The following is a 13661-nucleotide window of genomic DNA, read 5'->3' as shown; positions in this document are numbered from 1 at the left end:
AACCGAGCAGCCCATTCACTTGCATCATATGAACTCACAGAGATGGGTTATCTTCCTAAAAATCTTTGCTTATGTTTATCTGAAGGAAGAAAATCATATACAACAGGTATGAGGGTGAGTAAATGATGAGAACATTTTCATATTGGGGTGATTATCCCTTTAAATTGTTAAGGAACCAAAATCAAAACCAAATTCAGATTCAGAACCAGAACAATTTTCTTTTCATCCCTGAAGAACTTCCTTATCATAACTGGAGCAGCACTGCTTTCCAATCCAATCTGGAGCTTTACTAGACACACTTCATATATATGTAGTTATAATTTGTCTTGATTTTTACTAGTTGTGCAAAGGCACATGAATAAACACACTTAAGTTAGTGCATATTGTGAAAGAGACCGTAATAGCAAGGCCTGGGGATGGATGAGTCTCTACCTGTGGGAGATGTTGGATACTGTGCCGTGAGCCACAGATCAACCAATCACATGCTCACAAAGTCATGTGACCACCGAGCAGCAGCCAATCAGATGGCCATATAATCTGGCGAGAGCATCTCAGTCGCCTCAGAGCTTCTCCGATCGGCTGTAATTGAGGAAGTGTTGCTGTAGCGAGGGAGGAGAGTGAGTCATGGCTGGGACTAATTTTAGCTGCACAGCACAGTCAGGGGGTTGGTTTTTCCCCCCACATTTTTTTTTAGGAAATCAAACATCAGTTATTAGAGACTACTTATCAATCAGAGACAAAACTGAGAAAAAAAAAACTTGGCTAGTGAAAAATAGTGGCTCTAACAAATTTATTGTGTGTTCTCTCTTTGTGAAGAAATAGGTTGTTGCTTGTAACCATACTAGTTCTAACTTTATTTATTTAGTTGTAAATATTTGATTAAGATTTTGTTCTTGGAATAGTAGTCATTTACTCACCCTCATGTTGTTCCAAACCTTCTTTCTTGCTCTTGTGAAACACCAAAGAAGATACATTACAAAATGTGCGGAGCAGGGTCTAAAAATAAACGTTTTAATTAAGGGTCAATATTTATAAGGGCAATTTTTAGAATGTATCTGTGTTGTAGTTTATGTCAAATAAAATTGCATTCATATGCTCAACAGATACGTATGTGGTTGGTTCAAGTCTGCAAAAAAAACAGTGTGTAAAAAGATCTTTGATGCAGCATGACCAGATATAAATGTAATGAGGCAGTCAACACTTTTCATTCAATTTCACTTTAATTTTAGTTGCGACAGTCATAATAGATTTAGTTTAATTGTGGATAGGCAATTTTTGCCCCTTTATCTTGAATTTGGGGGACATTTTTGTTTGTTTTGGTGGTATTTTTGCCCCAAGCCCCCGTTAATTTCCAATTCTGATGTGGAGTGCTTTTTTTTTTTAATGGGAATTGAGGCTGTCAATATTAATCTTTTATATCTCTATGTCTTTTATGTTTGTACATCTCATTCTTAGATTTAAGTATCTTCACATGTTTAGCGGAATATGCAATGTCAGTTTGACTCGTGACCTTTTGGGTCATGCCTAAAGTAAATGAGCTCAGGCATGTGAAGTCCAGCAGAAATAGACTCTCTCACAACTGAACTTGTGGAGGAAGGAAGAAGGGAATAAAAGACAGGATGTGACATCAGATGAGGGTCAGAGTGGCCCTGTAGGCCACTCCATTGATTCTTCCTTTCCTTTAGTTCTTCAGGAAGATATGACTTCAGTGTCTGAGCATTTATGTTATGTAAAGATGGTGTGCATAATTATCTCTCGCTTACAGGCACAGTTCCACACAATGCATGGCAGTCAACGTCCCCAATGACATCATGCCAGAGAATCTGCTGTTTTGTGTCGTTTCCATGGCAGCTTTTTTTTATAGTTCGTAAGCTGGCTGTTCAATCATGGATATATATGGAAGGATGGGGCGTATGGGACATTTATAGTGTAGACTTTGACTCAGAGTCATTATCCTCTTCCATACCGAGCTTGCTTTATATATAGATTCACTAAAGTTATATATGTATGTGCTATTAAGCCTGACACTTTTAACTCTGTGACTTAAAGTATTTGCTTTCTTGTTCTCTGCCCACAGAAGGATGAGGTGTATCTGAATTTGGTTCTGGACTACGTCCCTGAGACGGTGTACAGAGTGGCGAGACACTACAGCCGCGCTAAGCAGACCCTTCCCATGGTTTATGTCAAGGTGTGGATCATTCCAAATGGTTTCTATTGTGTGTCCTCTGAATGATGTGTACATCCTGAGTGAAAACCTTCTCACTGCCGAGTTTAACGGGTCAGCCGAGTTTGTGTTGGCATTTCTTCCCTCTCCTCCTGTGCAGTTTTGCGTCACCAGTGTCTTGACTGCTGTGATGACATCATCATGGCTTTGTGCTGTGTCCTGAGCTATATCCTTCCTGCTATTGGCAGGATGTGACATGAAGAGTGAAACACACACACACACACACACACACACACACACACACACACACACACACACACACACACACACACACACACACACACACACACACACACACACATACAAATATGTACAGATACAATTACTGTATATGCGAAGACCTTCCACATAGATGTTAAATCAGTGGTTATCAACCAAAGCAAAACTTCCAAGAAACTTCCATGTATAATTTTGCATATGTATTTTATGTTTTGTATTATATTTGACATATCAGGCTTTTATGGATCATATAGTATGATATAGGAGAATATGGAGATCATACTCAAAGAGTAAATGAGGCTCAAACTTAGCAAAAATATGCAATTTTGTGCGGTTGATGGTATATATGTACAATGGTAAAAGATGTACAGATAAATGCTCCTCAAAAGCCTGATGTGTTTGGTACTCAATTTTAACTTTTTTTTAAATGATGTTCGGATAATCAGGTAAATCTAAGTTGCTTTAGTCCAGTAAATGTTCATTTTGAAATATCACTAAGAGTATAAAAGTTATTCTTGCGTTTAGTTGATAAAAATCTGTAAAGTGTGTGCCATGACCTGAAGGGGGACATTTTTACAATTATACTAAAATACCTTTTACTTGCTAAAAAGTATCAATCACACAATAAAAGGCATTTCCAAGAACAGTAGTTTTTTTATTTTCAGCAAAGTTTTGATCATTTTGGCAGTGGCCTTTGAAATTTAAATATCACATGTGTTACAGTAAGCTTTATAGGGTTAATAAAATCTATATTGTACTGTAGATACAATCTATCTATCTATCTATCTATCTATCTATCTATCTATCTATCTATCTATCTATCTATCTATCTATCTATCTATCTATCTATCTATCTATCTATCTATATAAATACAGTAAAATACTAAATAGTAATATTAGTAATATATAGTAAAATATATATACAAAAAAATTGGAAAGTCATGGGGCATTTGAATATTGTTGTGGACAATGAGGGGTCTTAGGGAAAAAAAAAAGAGTTTAAGAACCACTGTTTTAAATGAATCGTTCAATCAAAAAAGTGAAAATTCTGTCATTGTTTCTTTAGCATCATATTGTTCTAAACCCATGTTACTTTCTTCTATAAAACTAAAACGGGGAATTTTTAAAGAATTTTGTGGCCACTCTTTTCCAAATAATGTGAAAGGGGCTGGGGTCTCTTTCAAGATCCAAAATGACAAAAAAGCGCCATAAGAGAATCATAAAAGTAGTCCATATGACTCATGAACTATATTCCTATAAGTAAAGACTATAAATCTTGGTGAAGAACATAACAATAATAGTTCTCTAATAATCTTTTCCTCCGTCAAAGTTCTAATGGAGGAACACCACTGATGTCACTGTTGCCATATTTGCCATATATTAGTTTGTGCATCACACAGTTATTGTATTACTTCAGAAGGGTCATTTGGACTTCTTTTATAACATTTAAACGGTATTATGGTGGTTTTATGCCATTTTGGATTTTGATAGCACCTGTCCCCACTCAGTTTCATTAAATGGAAAAGAGCAGCCATGATATTGTTCGAACATTCACCTTTTTAGTTCCATGGGGGAAAAAACAAAGTCATTTGGTTTTGGAAAATGTTCACCTTTGGTCATTCCATTAAATCGTTTGATATTTCAAGCCATGAAGGCAAAATTATATTCTACATTTTTAGTGTGCATTATTTGTGACCTGTTATAACGTCTTTTCTAACCTAATGACCCGTGTATATTTCCTTTGTCTTCATCACTGCAGTTGTACATGTACCAGCTCTTCAGGAGTCTGGCCTACATCCATTCCTTTGGGATCTGCCATCGGGACATAAAACCCCAGAATCTTTTGCTGGACCCAGACACAGCCGTGCTTAAACTCTGTGACTTTGGCAGGTCAGTTGGTAATCTCTTGATAGCCAATTCATAGGAGTCATTGCCCATTCTGATTACCTTTTAAAGGTCCAGTGCCGGCCCCAGTGGATCTATGAACTGAAAGCATCGCTTTACTGCATTTAACCTGATAATCCCATATTACACCTCGCCAGAGGCCTCCAGATGGTCTCGCTATGCTCTGAGATATCTGTGCTGACTTCAGCTTTTTTCATTTAACCTGCTTTCCACATTTTCTGCTTCAGGATACTAGTGAAGATTTTAGTTGAAGTGATATTCGGGTATCCATTTTTCACTTGCCTTACGTGGGTTGACTGAAAAGAGGGCATGAGAACTTGAGATGTTAACAACTCAACTTAACATCTAGACATCTTTAGATTTCATTTGACTTTATAGCTCTTAGCTAAAATACAGGAAAAGTTTAGTCCAAACACTTTTAGGGGTTAGAGTTACTCAAAAGTGAACATTTTGTCATTTGCTTGACCTCATGTTGTTCCAAATATTTTTCTTTTTCTTTTTTCTGTGAATCACAAAAGTAATTTTCCATACAAAGGGCCTATTCATATTTAGCCAATTCATACGTTTTTACTGATCGGATTAAAGATCAGTATTATATTTGGTTTGTGGAGACACATTTATGAGGCCAAGTGTGAATGAAACCGTTTAAATGAAACCGAAGATGCATGGAGTGGCCCAAAAAACTGAATGGCGATTTTTACGGCCAACAAGCTACATACAAATATAGACATACTCGATTAAAATTGTGATCAGAGACTGTACTGGATCAGAGAGTTACAGTGAAAATATGTCTTCTTGTTCACAGTGCTAAGCAGTTAGTACGTGGAGAGCCCAACGTTTCCTACATATGCTCACGGTACTACAGAGCCCCTGAACTCATCTTTGGAGCAACCGACTACACCTCCAGCATAGGTATATGAGCTGTAATCATACTACAACCACATCTACCATGCAAATCATTTCTGCTTCAATCAACTACTAATGCCTTTTATCATGAAAAATACGCAAATTCATACCAATAGTGACCCTTGTGAAAAAGAAGTACACGTAAGCATACATTTATATGAGTACTATGATAAGAGTATTTCCTTATTACGGAAATAATATACTTAAAGGGATACTCCACTTTTTTTGGAAATAGGCTCATTTTACAACTCCCCCAAAGTTAAACAGTTGAGTTTTACCGTTTTTGAATCCATTCAGCCGATCTCCGGTTCTGGCGGTACCACTTTTAGCCTAGCTTAGCATACATCATTGAAGTGGACAAGACCATTAGCATTTCTCTCAAAAAAATGACCAAAGAGTTTTGATATTTTTCCTATTTAAAACTTGACTCTTCTGTAGTTACATCGTGCACTAAGACTGACAGAAAATGTAAAGTTGGGATTTTCTAGGCTGATATGGCTAGGAACTATACTCTCATTCCTGCGTAATAATCAAGAAACTTTACTGCCGTACCATGAGTCCAGCAGGCATAATGATATGACGCAGCGCCTGAAAATAGGCTGCCCTCCATCAACATAACCAAAGTGACAACCTGCTTGCACAGGGAGCGTTGGAAGTTACCGAGCTGGGGACTATTTTCAGGCGCTGCGTCATATCATTATGCCTGCTGGACTCATGGTACGGCAGTAAAGTTTCTTGATTATTACGCAGGAATGAGAGTTCCTAGCCATATCAGCCTAGAAAATCGCAACTTTACATTTTCCGTCGGTCTTAGTGCACGATGTAACTACAGAAGAGTCAAGTTTTAAATAGGAAAAATATCGAAACTCTTTGGTCATTTTTTTGGAGAGAAATGCTAATGGTCTTGTCCACTTCAATGATGTATGCTAAGCTATGCTAAAAGTAGCTCCGCCAGAACCGGAAATCGGCTGAATGGATTCAAAAACGGTAAAACTCAACTGTTTAACTCTGGGGGAGTTGTAAAATGAGCCTATTTCCAAAAAAAGTGGAGTATCCCTTTAAGTGCGAACTGAATGTAATGTTTTTGGACTCTTAATTGCATGTTAATTGCAATTAGATACAAATGTATTCTAGTTTTAATTTATATTAAGTGGCCTTTTATTTTATTAATATATTAAGTGCAAGTACTATTTTTATTCTTTTAAGATTTGAAGTACACTTCATGTGCACATTCAGTACAATTAAGCACACTTCTTTTTCACAAGGGGATTCGCTGATGTATCAGTTTATAATATTTAATTGATGTTTGGCTGTTGTGGGACTAGCAATAATCATACCAGGTTGTCTGGTATGAACAAAATCTACTGCCTGGAAATTTCAGATTTCAGATTAGTTCATTTTGAGCAATAATTGTGTAAAATTTTAGTTGTTATTTATTTATTTATTAAATTTTATCTATGATCAATTAGTTTTATAAATTACATTATAGCGGCCACCTTGATCTCTAAATATTGTATCGGAAATTGAAAAGTCATATCAGTTACACTTTATTTGTATAGTTCACTTTAGACATTCTGCTAACTATAAGTGACTTTGCAGCTATTTAAACTATTTAACTATTTGCAAACTAGTAGATTGTTAGGTTTAGGTTTAGTAGAATAAGTACATGCAATTACTTATAGTCAGTAGAAAGTCTGCTAGGGGCATCAAAATAAAGAGTTAGCAGATATTAATCAGACCGTCTAATAATACTCTGATGACTGGTAGTTGATACTGTATGTAGTTGCAAAGTTAGGTATAGTTAGTTGAATGTCTAAAGTGACAATCGAAATAAAGTGTTACCGACCATTCTTGCAGATAATAGGCCTTATATGGAGCTTAAGTATCTCTTGTCAGCTCACAATATTCTGAGCATTGTTTTATGCTTTTTTGTTTTACGTGCCATTTGTGATTTTGCATGGACATGCATTGAACATAGAAGAACAGAAGGCTTGTAGTGTAAAGGATGTGTTCTGCACAGTTCTGCTTTTTATGCATCCTTGACCTCTGGTTAATAAGAATGTCCCTCCCTCACTCTCAGCATCTCTCTGACCCCCTTTCCCTGCAGATGTGTGGTCAGCTGGCTGCGTGCTGGCGGAACTGTTGCTAGGACAACCAATTTTCCCCGGCGACAGTGGAGTAGATCAGCTGGTGGAAATCATCAAGGTACTGGCGCCGCTACACCAGCACTTCTGTCTGATTTAATCTCTATGTTTGCATGAGTTTGTGGGAAGACCTATGAACTGACTGTTGCACAGATGGTTTAGATGGTTAGTTCTGTACAAGATGATTTATGGGTGTTTCTTCAAGGAAAGGCAGGTTTGGCCCTGTGGGCTTTTAGAAGGTAAACACTCTTAAAACTTTTCACACTCTTTCTAGTTAATGTGTTCATTACAAATATTTTTAATTACAGTGAGGAAAATAAGTATTTGAACATCCTGCTATTTTGCAAGTTCTCCCACTTAGAAATCATGGAGGGGTCTGAAATTGTCATCGTAGGTGCATGTCCACTGTGAGAGACATAATCTAAAAAAAAAAAATCCAGAAATCACAATGTATTATTTTTTAACTATTTATTTGTGTGATACAGCTGCAAATAAGTATTTGAACACCTGAGAAAATCAATGTTAATATTTGGTACAGTAGCCTTTGTTTGCAATTACAGAGGTCAAACGTTTCCTGTAGTTTTTCACCAGGTTTGCGCACACTGCAGGAGGGATTTTGGCCCACTCCTCCACACAGATCTTCTCTAGATCAGTCAGGTTTCTGGGCTGTCGCTGAGAAACACGGAGTTTGAGCTCCCTCCAAAGATTCTCTATTGGGTTTAGGTCTGGAGACTGGCTAGGCCACGCCAGAACCTTGATATGCTTCTTACAGAGCCACTCCTTGGTTATCCTGGCTGTGTGCTTCGGGTCATTAAGACCCAGCCTCGACCCATCTTCAATGCTCTAACTGAGGGAAGGAGGTTGTTCCCCAAAATCTCGCAATACATGGCCCCGGTCATCCTCTCCTTAATACAGTGCAGTCGCCCTGTCCCATGTGCAGAAAAACACCCCCAAAGCATGATGCTACCACCCCCATGCTTCACAGTAGGGATGGTGTTCTTGGGATGGTACTCATCATTCTTCTTCCTCCAAACACGTTTAGTGGAATTATGACCAAAAAGTTCTATTTTGGTCTCACCTGACCACATGACTTTCTCCCATGACTCCTCTGGATCATCCAAATGGTCATTGGCAAACTTAAGACGGGCCTTTACATGTGCTGGTTTAAGCAGGGGAACCTTCCGTGCCATGCATGATTTCAAACCATGACGTCTTAATGTATTACCAACAGTAACCTTGGAAACGGTGGTCCCAGCTCTTTTCAGGTCATTGACCAGCTCCTCCCGTGTAGTTCTGGGCTGATTTCTTACCTTTATTAGGATCTTTGAGACCCCACGAGGTGAGATCTTGCATGGAGCCCCAGTCCGAGGGAGATTGACAGTCATGTTTAGCTTCTTCCATTTTCTAATGATTGCTCCAACAGTGGACCTTTTTTCACCAAGCTGCTTGGCAATTTCCCCGTAGCCCTTTCCAGCCTTGTGGAGGTGTACAATTTTGTCTCTAGTGTCTTTGGACAGCTCTTTGGTCTTGGCCATGTTAGTAGTTGGATTCTTACTGATTGTATGGGGTGGACATGTGTCTTTATGCAGCTAACGACCTCAAACAGGTGCATCTAATTTAGGATCATAAATGGAGTGGAGGTGGACATTTTAAAGGCAGACTAACAGGTCTTTGAGGGTCAGAATTCTAGCTGATAGACAGGTGTTCAAATACTTATTTGCAGCTGTATCATACAAATAAATAGTTAAAAAATCATATATTGTGATTTTTGGATTTTTTTTTTTAGATTATGTCTCTCACAGTGGACATGCACCTACGATGACAATTTCAGACCCCTTTCATGATTTCCAAGTGGGAGAACTTGCAAAATAGCAGGGTGTTCAAATACTTATTTTCCTCACTGTACATGCCACCCAAGTTTCAATAGAAATGACATTGAGGTCTATGTTAGTTTACCATAAATGCTTGTCGGTACATTCTGCAATACACTTTAAACATATTTCAAAAACAATAGAAGTGATTATGAAAGTATATATAAAGATTAAAGGGTTAACTGAAAACTTCATTTACTCACCCTCAGGTCATTCCAAACCTGTCAACCTCAATTGACAGTTCATGCAACACTTTGACGCTTCCAAAAGTTTATGAAGAAATCATAAAACTAATCCAAATGAATCGAGTGGTTTAGTCTAAATTTTCTGAAGAGAAGCAATCGCTTTATATGATGAACAGATTGAATTTAGGCTTTTATTCACATATAAACATTATTCAACTCGCATATCAGATTTGATAAACTGGTGGCTTAAGCATGTGTCGTGTGAGAACCAATGAGGTTCATTCTCGAGTAACACAGCGTGTTTGAGCTTCTGCAAGAACCAATGAGGTTCATTCTTGTGTAACACAGCGTGTTTGAGCTTCTGCAAGAACCAAAGAGGTTCATTCTCGTGTTACGCGGCACGTTTGAGCTTCAGCAAGAGGTTTGTTCTCGCGCATCAAGCAAGTACAGTTGAGCTTCTGTTTATGTTCACTGATCAATGTTTATGTGAATAAAAGCCTAAATTCAATTTGTTCATCAAATAAAGCGATCGAGCCTTTTCAGAAAATTTGGACTAAACCACTCGAATCATATGGATCAGTTTTACGATCTCTTTGGGAACTTTTTGAAGCAACAAAGTGGTAGAGGCTCGTCAATGGAGGGACAGAAATATCTCGGATTTCATTTAAAATATCTTCATTTGTGTTTCGAGGATGAATGAAAGTCATACGGGTTTTGAACGACATGAGGGTGAATAAATGATGATAATTTTTTCATTATTGAAAAACTAAAGTGAACTAAAGAGTCCTACTTAAGTGAGTCAAAAAACACTACAGTTCAGATAATTGCATGTAATACAGATGTGAAACAGACATCATTTTATAGAAAATGTGTAATAAAAAAATAACTTTCACAAAATAAATATTGAAATAGTTTATTATTATTTTTTATCATTTGAAAATTCTGTTGCCGTTTTTATATCAAAAGCGTAAAACAATAAACTTTATTCCTAAAATTAATTTGAAAACTAAAACAAACAAAAATAAGAAAGGCTTGGTAAAACTTTTTCAAGACTTTGTCATGTGAACTTCATATAACAAAAAGAAAGTGGTGAAATCATTTTTAATAAAAACCAACCCTTCGGAACATAAAGTTGGCTATAGCTGAAGAAACACCATTACATTATCTTGACTGGTCTTTCTCTGTGTTTGTGGTCACAGGTGCTTGGCACTCCCACACGTGAGCAGATTCGGGAAATGAACCCAAACTACACCGAGTTCAAATTCCCCCAGATTAAGGCCCATCCATGGACTAAGGTGAGTAAACAGGTACAGGTCAACTGTTTTACTACTTCTAGCACAGCCGCCTTCCACCTCCAGCCCTCAGCTCGACTCATCATCCTGGCTCCATTTCATTCACATCACCCGTCACAGGACTCGCTGACTTTATTTCATTTAATGTTCTTGGACTCTCTACTTCTCAACTAGTTGATTAAAGAGGATGAAAAAATTTCAGTCAGGATTGTGTCTGACTGTAGTCGTCCTCTTTCTGAGCTCTGTTGTGACGGTTAGCCAAGTGACATTACAATCGCACTGTTCCGATTTCTAGTGAGCTGCCTATGAAAGAATCCTGTTCAGAAAGGTAGGCGGAATAATTATGCAGTCTTGGAGAATAGCTTGATTTAGAAGAGAGAAGGCAATTCCATAATGCACTATGTCAAGATAAAAAATAAAATAAAATCCAAGATGCTGGCAAAGAAATTATAAATATGTAAATATACATTATGTATCAATATAATTACAATTCATTCAATACTAAATTAAATAAAGATATAAAAGGCCTATTTTAATCAGTATTCGTGTTCTATGTATTCTAATAAGGAAGCTGCATATTTAGCCATTAGTTTAGGATGGCATTTCACTAGGTTTTGGAGCAGAACCACTGTCAGCCAGTGATGTCACATCCGCATGTTCATTTGAATTGAATGACCTCACCAGATCTGCTCTACATTGCTTACTGACTTCATTGCACTCAATTGTTGTTTGCTATGTGTTTGTTGTTTTTGGTTTCGATTGTGCTTGTGATATATATACTGTTCAAAAGTTTGGGGTCAGTTAGATTATTATTATTTTATTTTTTTAAGAAATTGATACTTTTTTATTCAGCAAGGATGCATTCATATTTTTGGCCGCACAACTGATTTCAGAAATGTTTCTTGAGCATCAAATCATCATATTAGAATGATTTCTGAAGAATCATGTGACACTGAAGACTGGAGAATTGATGCAGAAAATTCGAAAACAGTCATTTTTAATTCTAATAACACTTCACATACTATAATTGTATAGCTTAAGAGACTTTTCAAGAGACTTTTCAATTTCAAAAACATCAACAAAATAAATCTCACTGACCCCAAACCTTTAAGCGGTATTGTAGATTTTGCCTTGCAACTGAAACTGTTAGCATGTACATTAAACTGAACTTGCTGAGTCATTTGAAAATTGCAGTTGAAGGACAGCTAAACTGTTCTGGATGGACATGTTTCAACTGGTAATGAGTCTTGCTACTTTTCTTTTGTATGATTAGAAAGCAATTTTGTCAGAAAGAAACTAAGTGTCAGTTTAGGGTAACACTTTTAGGGTCCAATTCTCATTATTAACTAGTTGCTTATAAGCATGCAGATTACTAGGAATTATTAAGCACATATTAATACCTTTTTCTGCATGATCATATTCTACATCCCTTAATCCTACCCAATACCTAAACTTAACAACTACCTTACTAACTATTAATTAGCAGTAATTAGGAGTTTATTGAGGCAAAAGTTGTTGTTAATAGGTAGTTAACAATGAGAATTGGACCCTAATCTAAAGCGTGACCCAGTTAAGTTATTGTTTAAAAAAACATTTTATACTTGAGAAGTATTATGCAGATTTGACAATTAAATGTGTCTGGCCATTTACCCAACACTGTAGTCCACATGAAGTATAATGGCAGGATCTCTCAGATGCCCCCTGGTGGTCATTGTGTATAGTACATGACTGAGCTGCAGGGTGTGTTTAATCTTATCCTGCTTCCAATCAGACCCCTCCCTTCAAGACAGTATTACCTTCTGCATGGGATATGCCCAAACGCCTGTGACTCAAACCTTACTATTTCTCTGTCAGAAACGGTTAGGCCTAACCCTAACCCTAACCCTTAAAGACAAAACCATTTGAATATTACCCATGGGTAAAAAAGTTCCTTTAAAACCCCATTATGGGACATGATGTCACTCTATACAGGACAAGTTGCCACAATGGGAACCTGGGGCCTCATTTCTAAAGATGTGCGTGTAATCATCCTAAGTGTGAATAAAAGATAATTTCCTAAGTGATTCATAGATGATTCAATTTCCTATTAATGATTCATATAACATCCATAGGAACAAAAAAACTTCCTAAAGGCATGCCATGTGAATTACGGTGAGACGGAATGAAATATAAAGCTTATGTAAAAGTTATTCATTCATAATGTGCAGTTATTAATTCAAAAAAAGGTTTGAAAGCAAGCTTTCCAGTTATCACACAATTTCTGCTTAACAAATCAAGATTTGTTCCTCATTTTTAATGGACAAGATTATGCTGGCTTTATGTGCTATCGGAAATGTTCCTACTTTCCACTTCTGAAGTTATGATTACGAGCTTGTCACATTCAAGTGCTTTGTTGTCTGAAAGAACATGAATCACGGAGAACACCAAGTTTATTCTTGCCTGAAAATCTTATTAAAGCCGAAATGACATTTAGTGTCCCATTCATTGACATTAACTGCACTATCATGATTTCTGGGATTTCGGTCAAATCCAGGCTATTTTCGCTGTGTATAATACATACGCTGCGCTTTAAATGATTATTCATATATGTAAATATGCACTACTTTAACGACAAGATGAGGCGATGTAGCTGTTGTGGACAAAACAAGACAAGAATTGCAGTCACAGCCGTTCTCCCCTCAGCCATGTTTAAAGTTTAAGACATGCCCAACTCGGAAACTTGGGTATCAAAATCATCCCAGAGCTTCCCAGTGGTAAATACGACTTGAGAGGGCGTTCATGTCCAATTTTTAACTAGGAAACTCATATTTACGATAATTCCGATAGCAGATGTCATGAAGGCAGCATTAAATCCATAGAATTTTTGATCATGTCAGATTATATTTACATTTTATAAATGAGGCCCTTGCTGTTTG

The 13661-nt window shown here is 37.1% G+C and overlaps 1 protein-coding gene across 2 annotated transcripts in view; it reads left to right on the top strand.

Moving 5' to 3' along the window:
• Window positions 1-13661, top strand: part of gsk3ba (glycogen synthase kinase 3 beta-a) — a 64911-nt gene that overhangs the window by 46945 nt on the left and 4305 nt on the right. The window contains exons 4-8 of one of the 2 annotated variants that reach the window (XM_081369011.1): window positions 2078-2188; window positions 4203-4333; window positions 5154-5260; window positions 7362-7459; window positions 10654-10749. In XM_081369011.1, the coding sequence (XP_081225137.1) occupies window positions 2078-2188; window positions 4203-4333; window positions 5154-5260; window positions 7362-7459; window positions 10654-10749 (543 nt within the window). Of the gene's footprint in view, window positions 1-2077; window positions 2189-4202; window positions 4334-5153; window positions 5261-7361; window positions 7460-10653; window positions 10762-13661 lie in introns of both variants that reach the window. The other variant, XM_081369010.1, reaches the window with a different exon arrangement.

Source organism: Scardinius erythrophthalmus, assembly GCF_964197995.2.
Source record: "Scardinius erythrophthalmus genome assembly, chromosome: 6".
Lineage (NCBI taxonomy): Eukaryota > Metazoa > Chordata > Actinopteri > Cypriniformes > Leuciscidae > Scardinius > Scardinius erythrophthalmus.
This window is presented reverse-complemented; position numbering and strand designations above follow the sequence as displayed.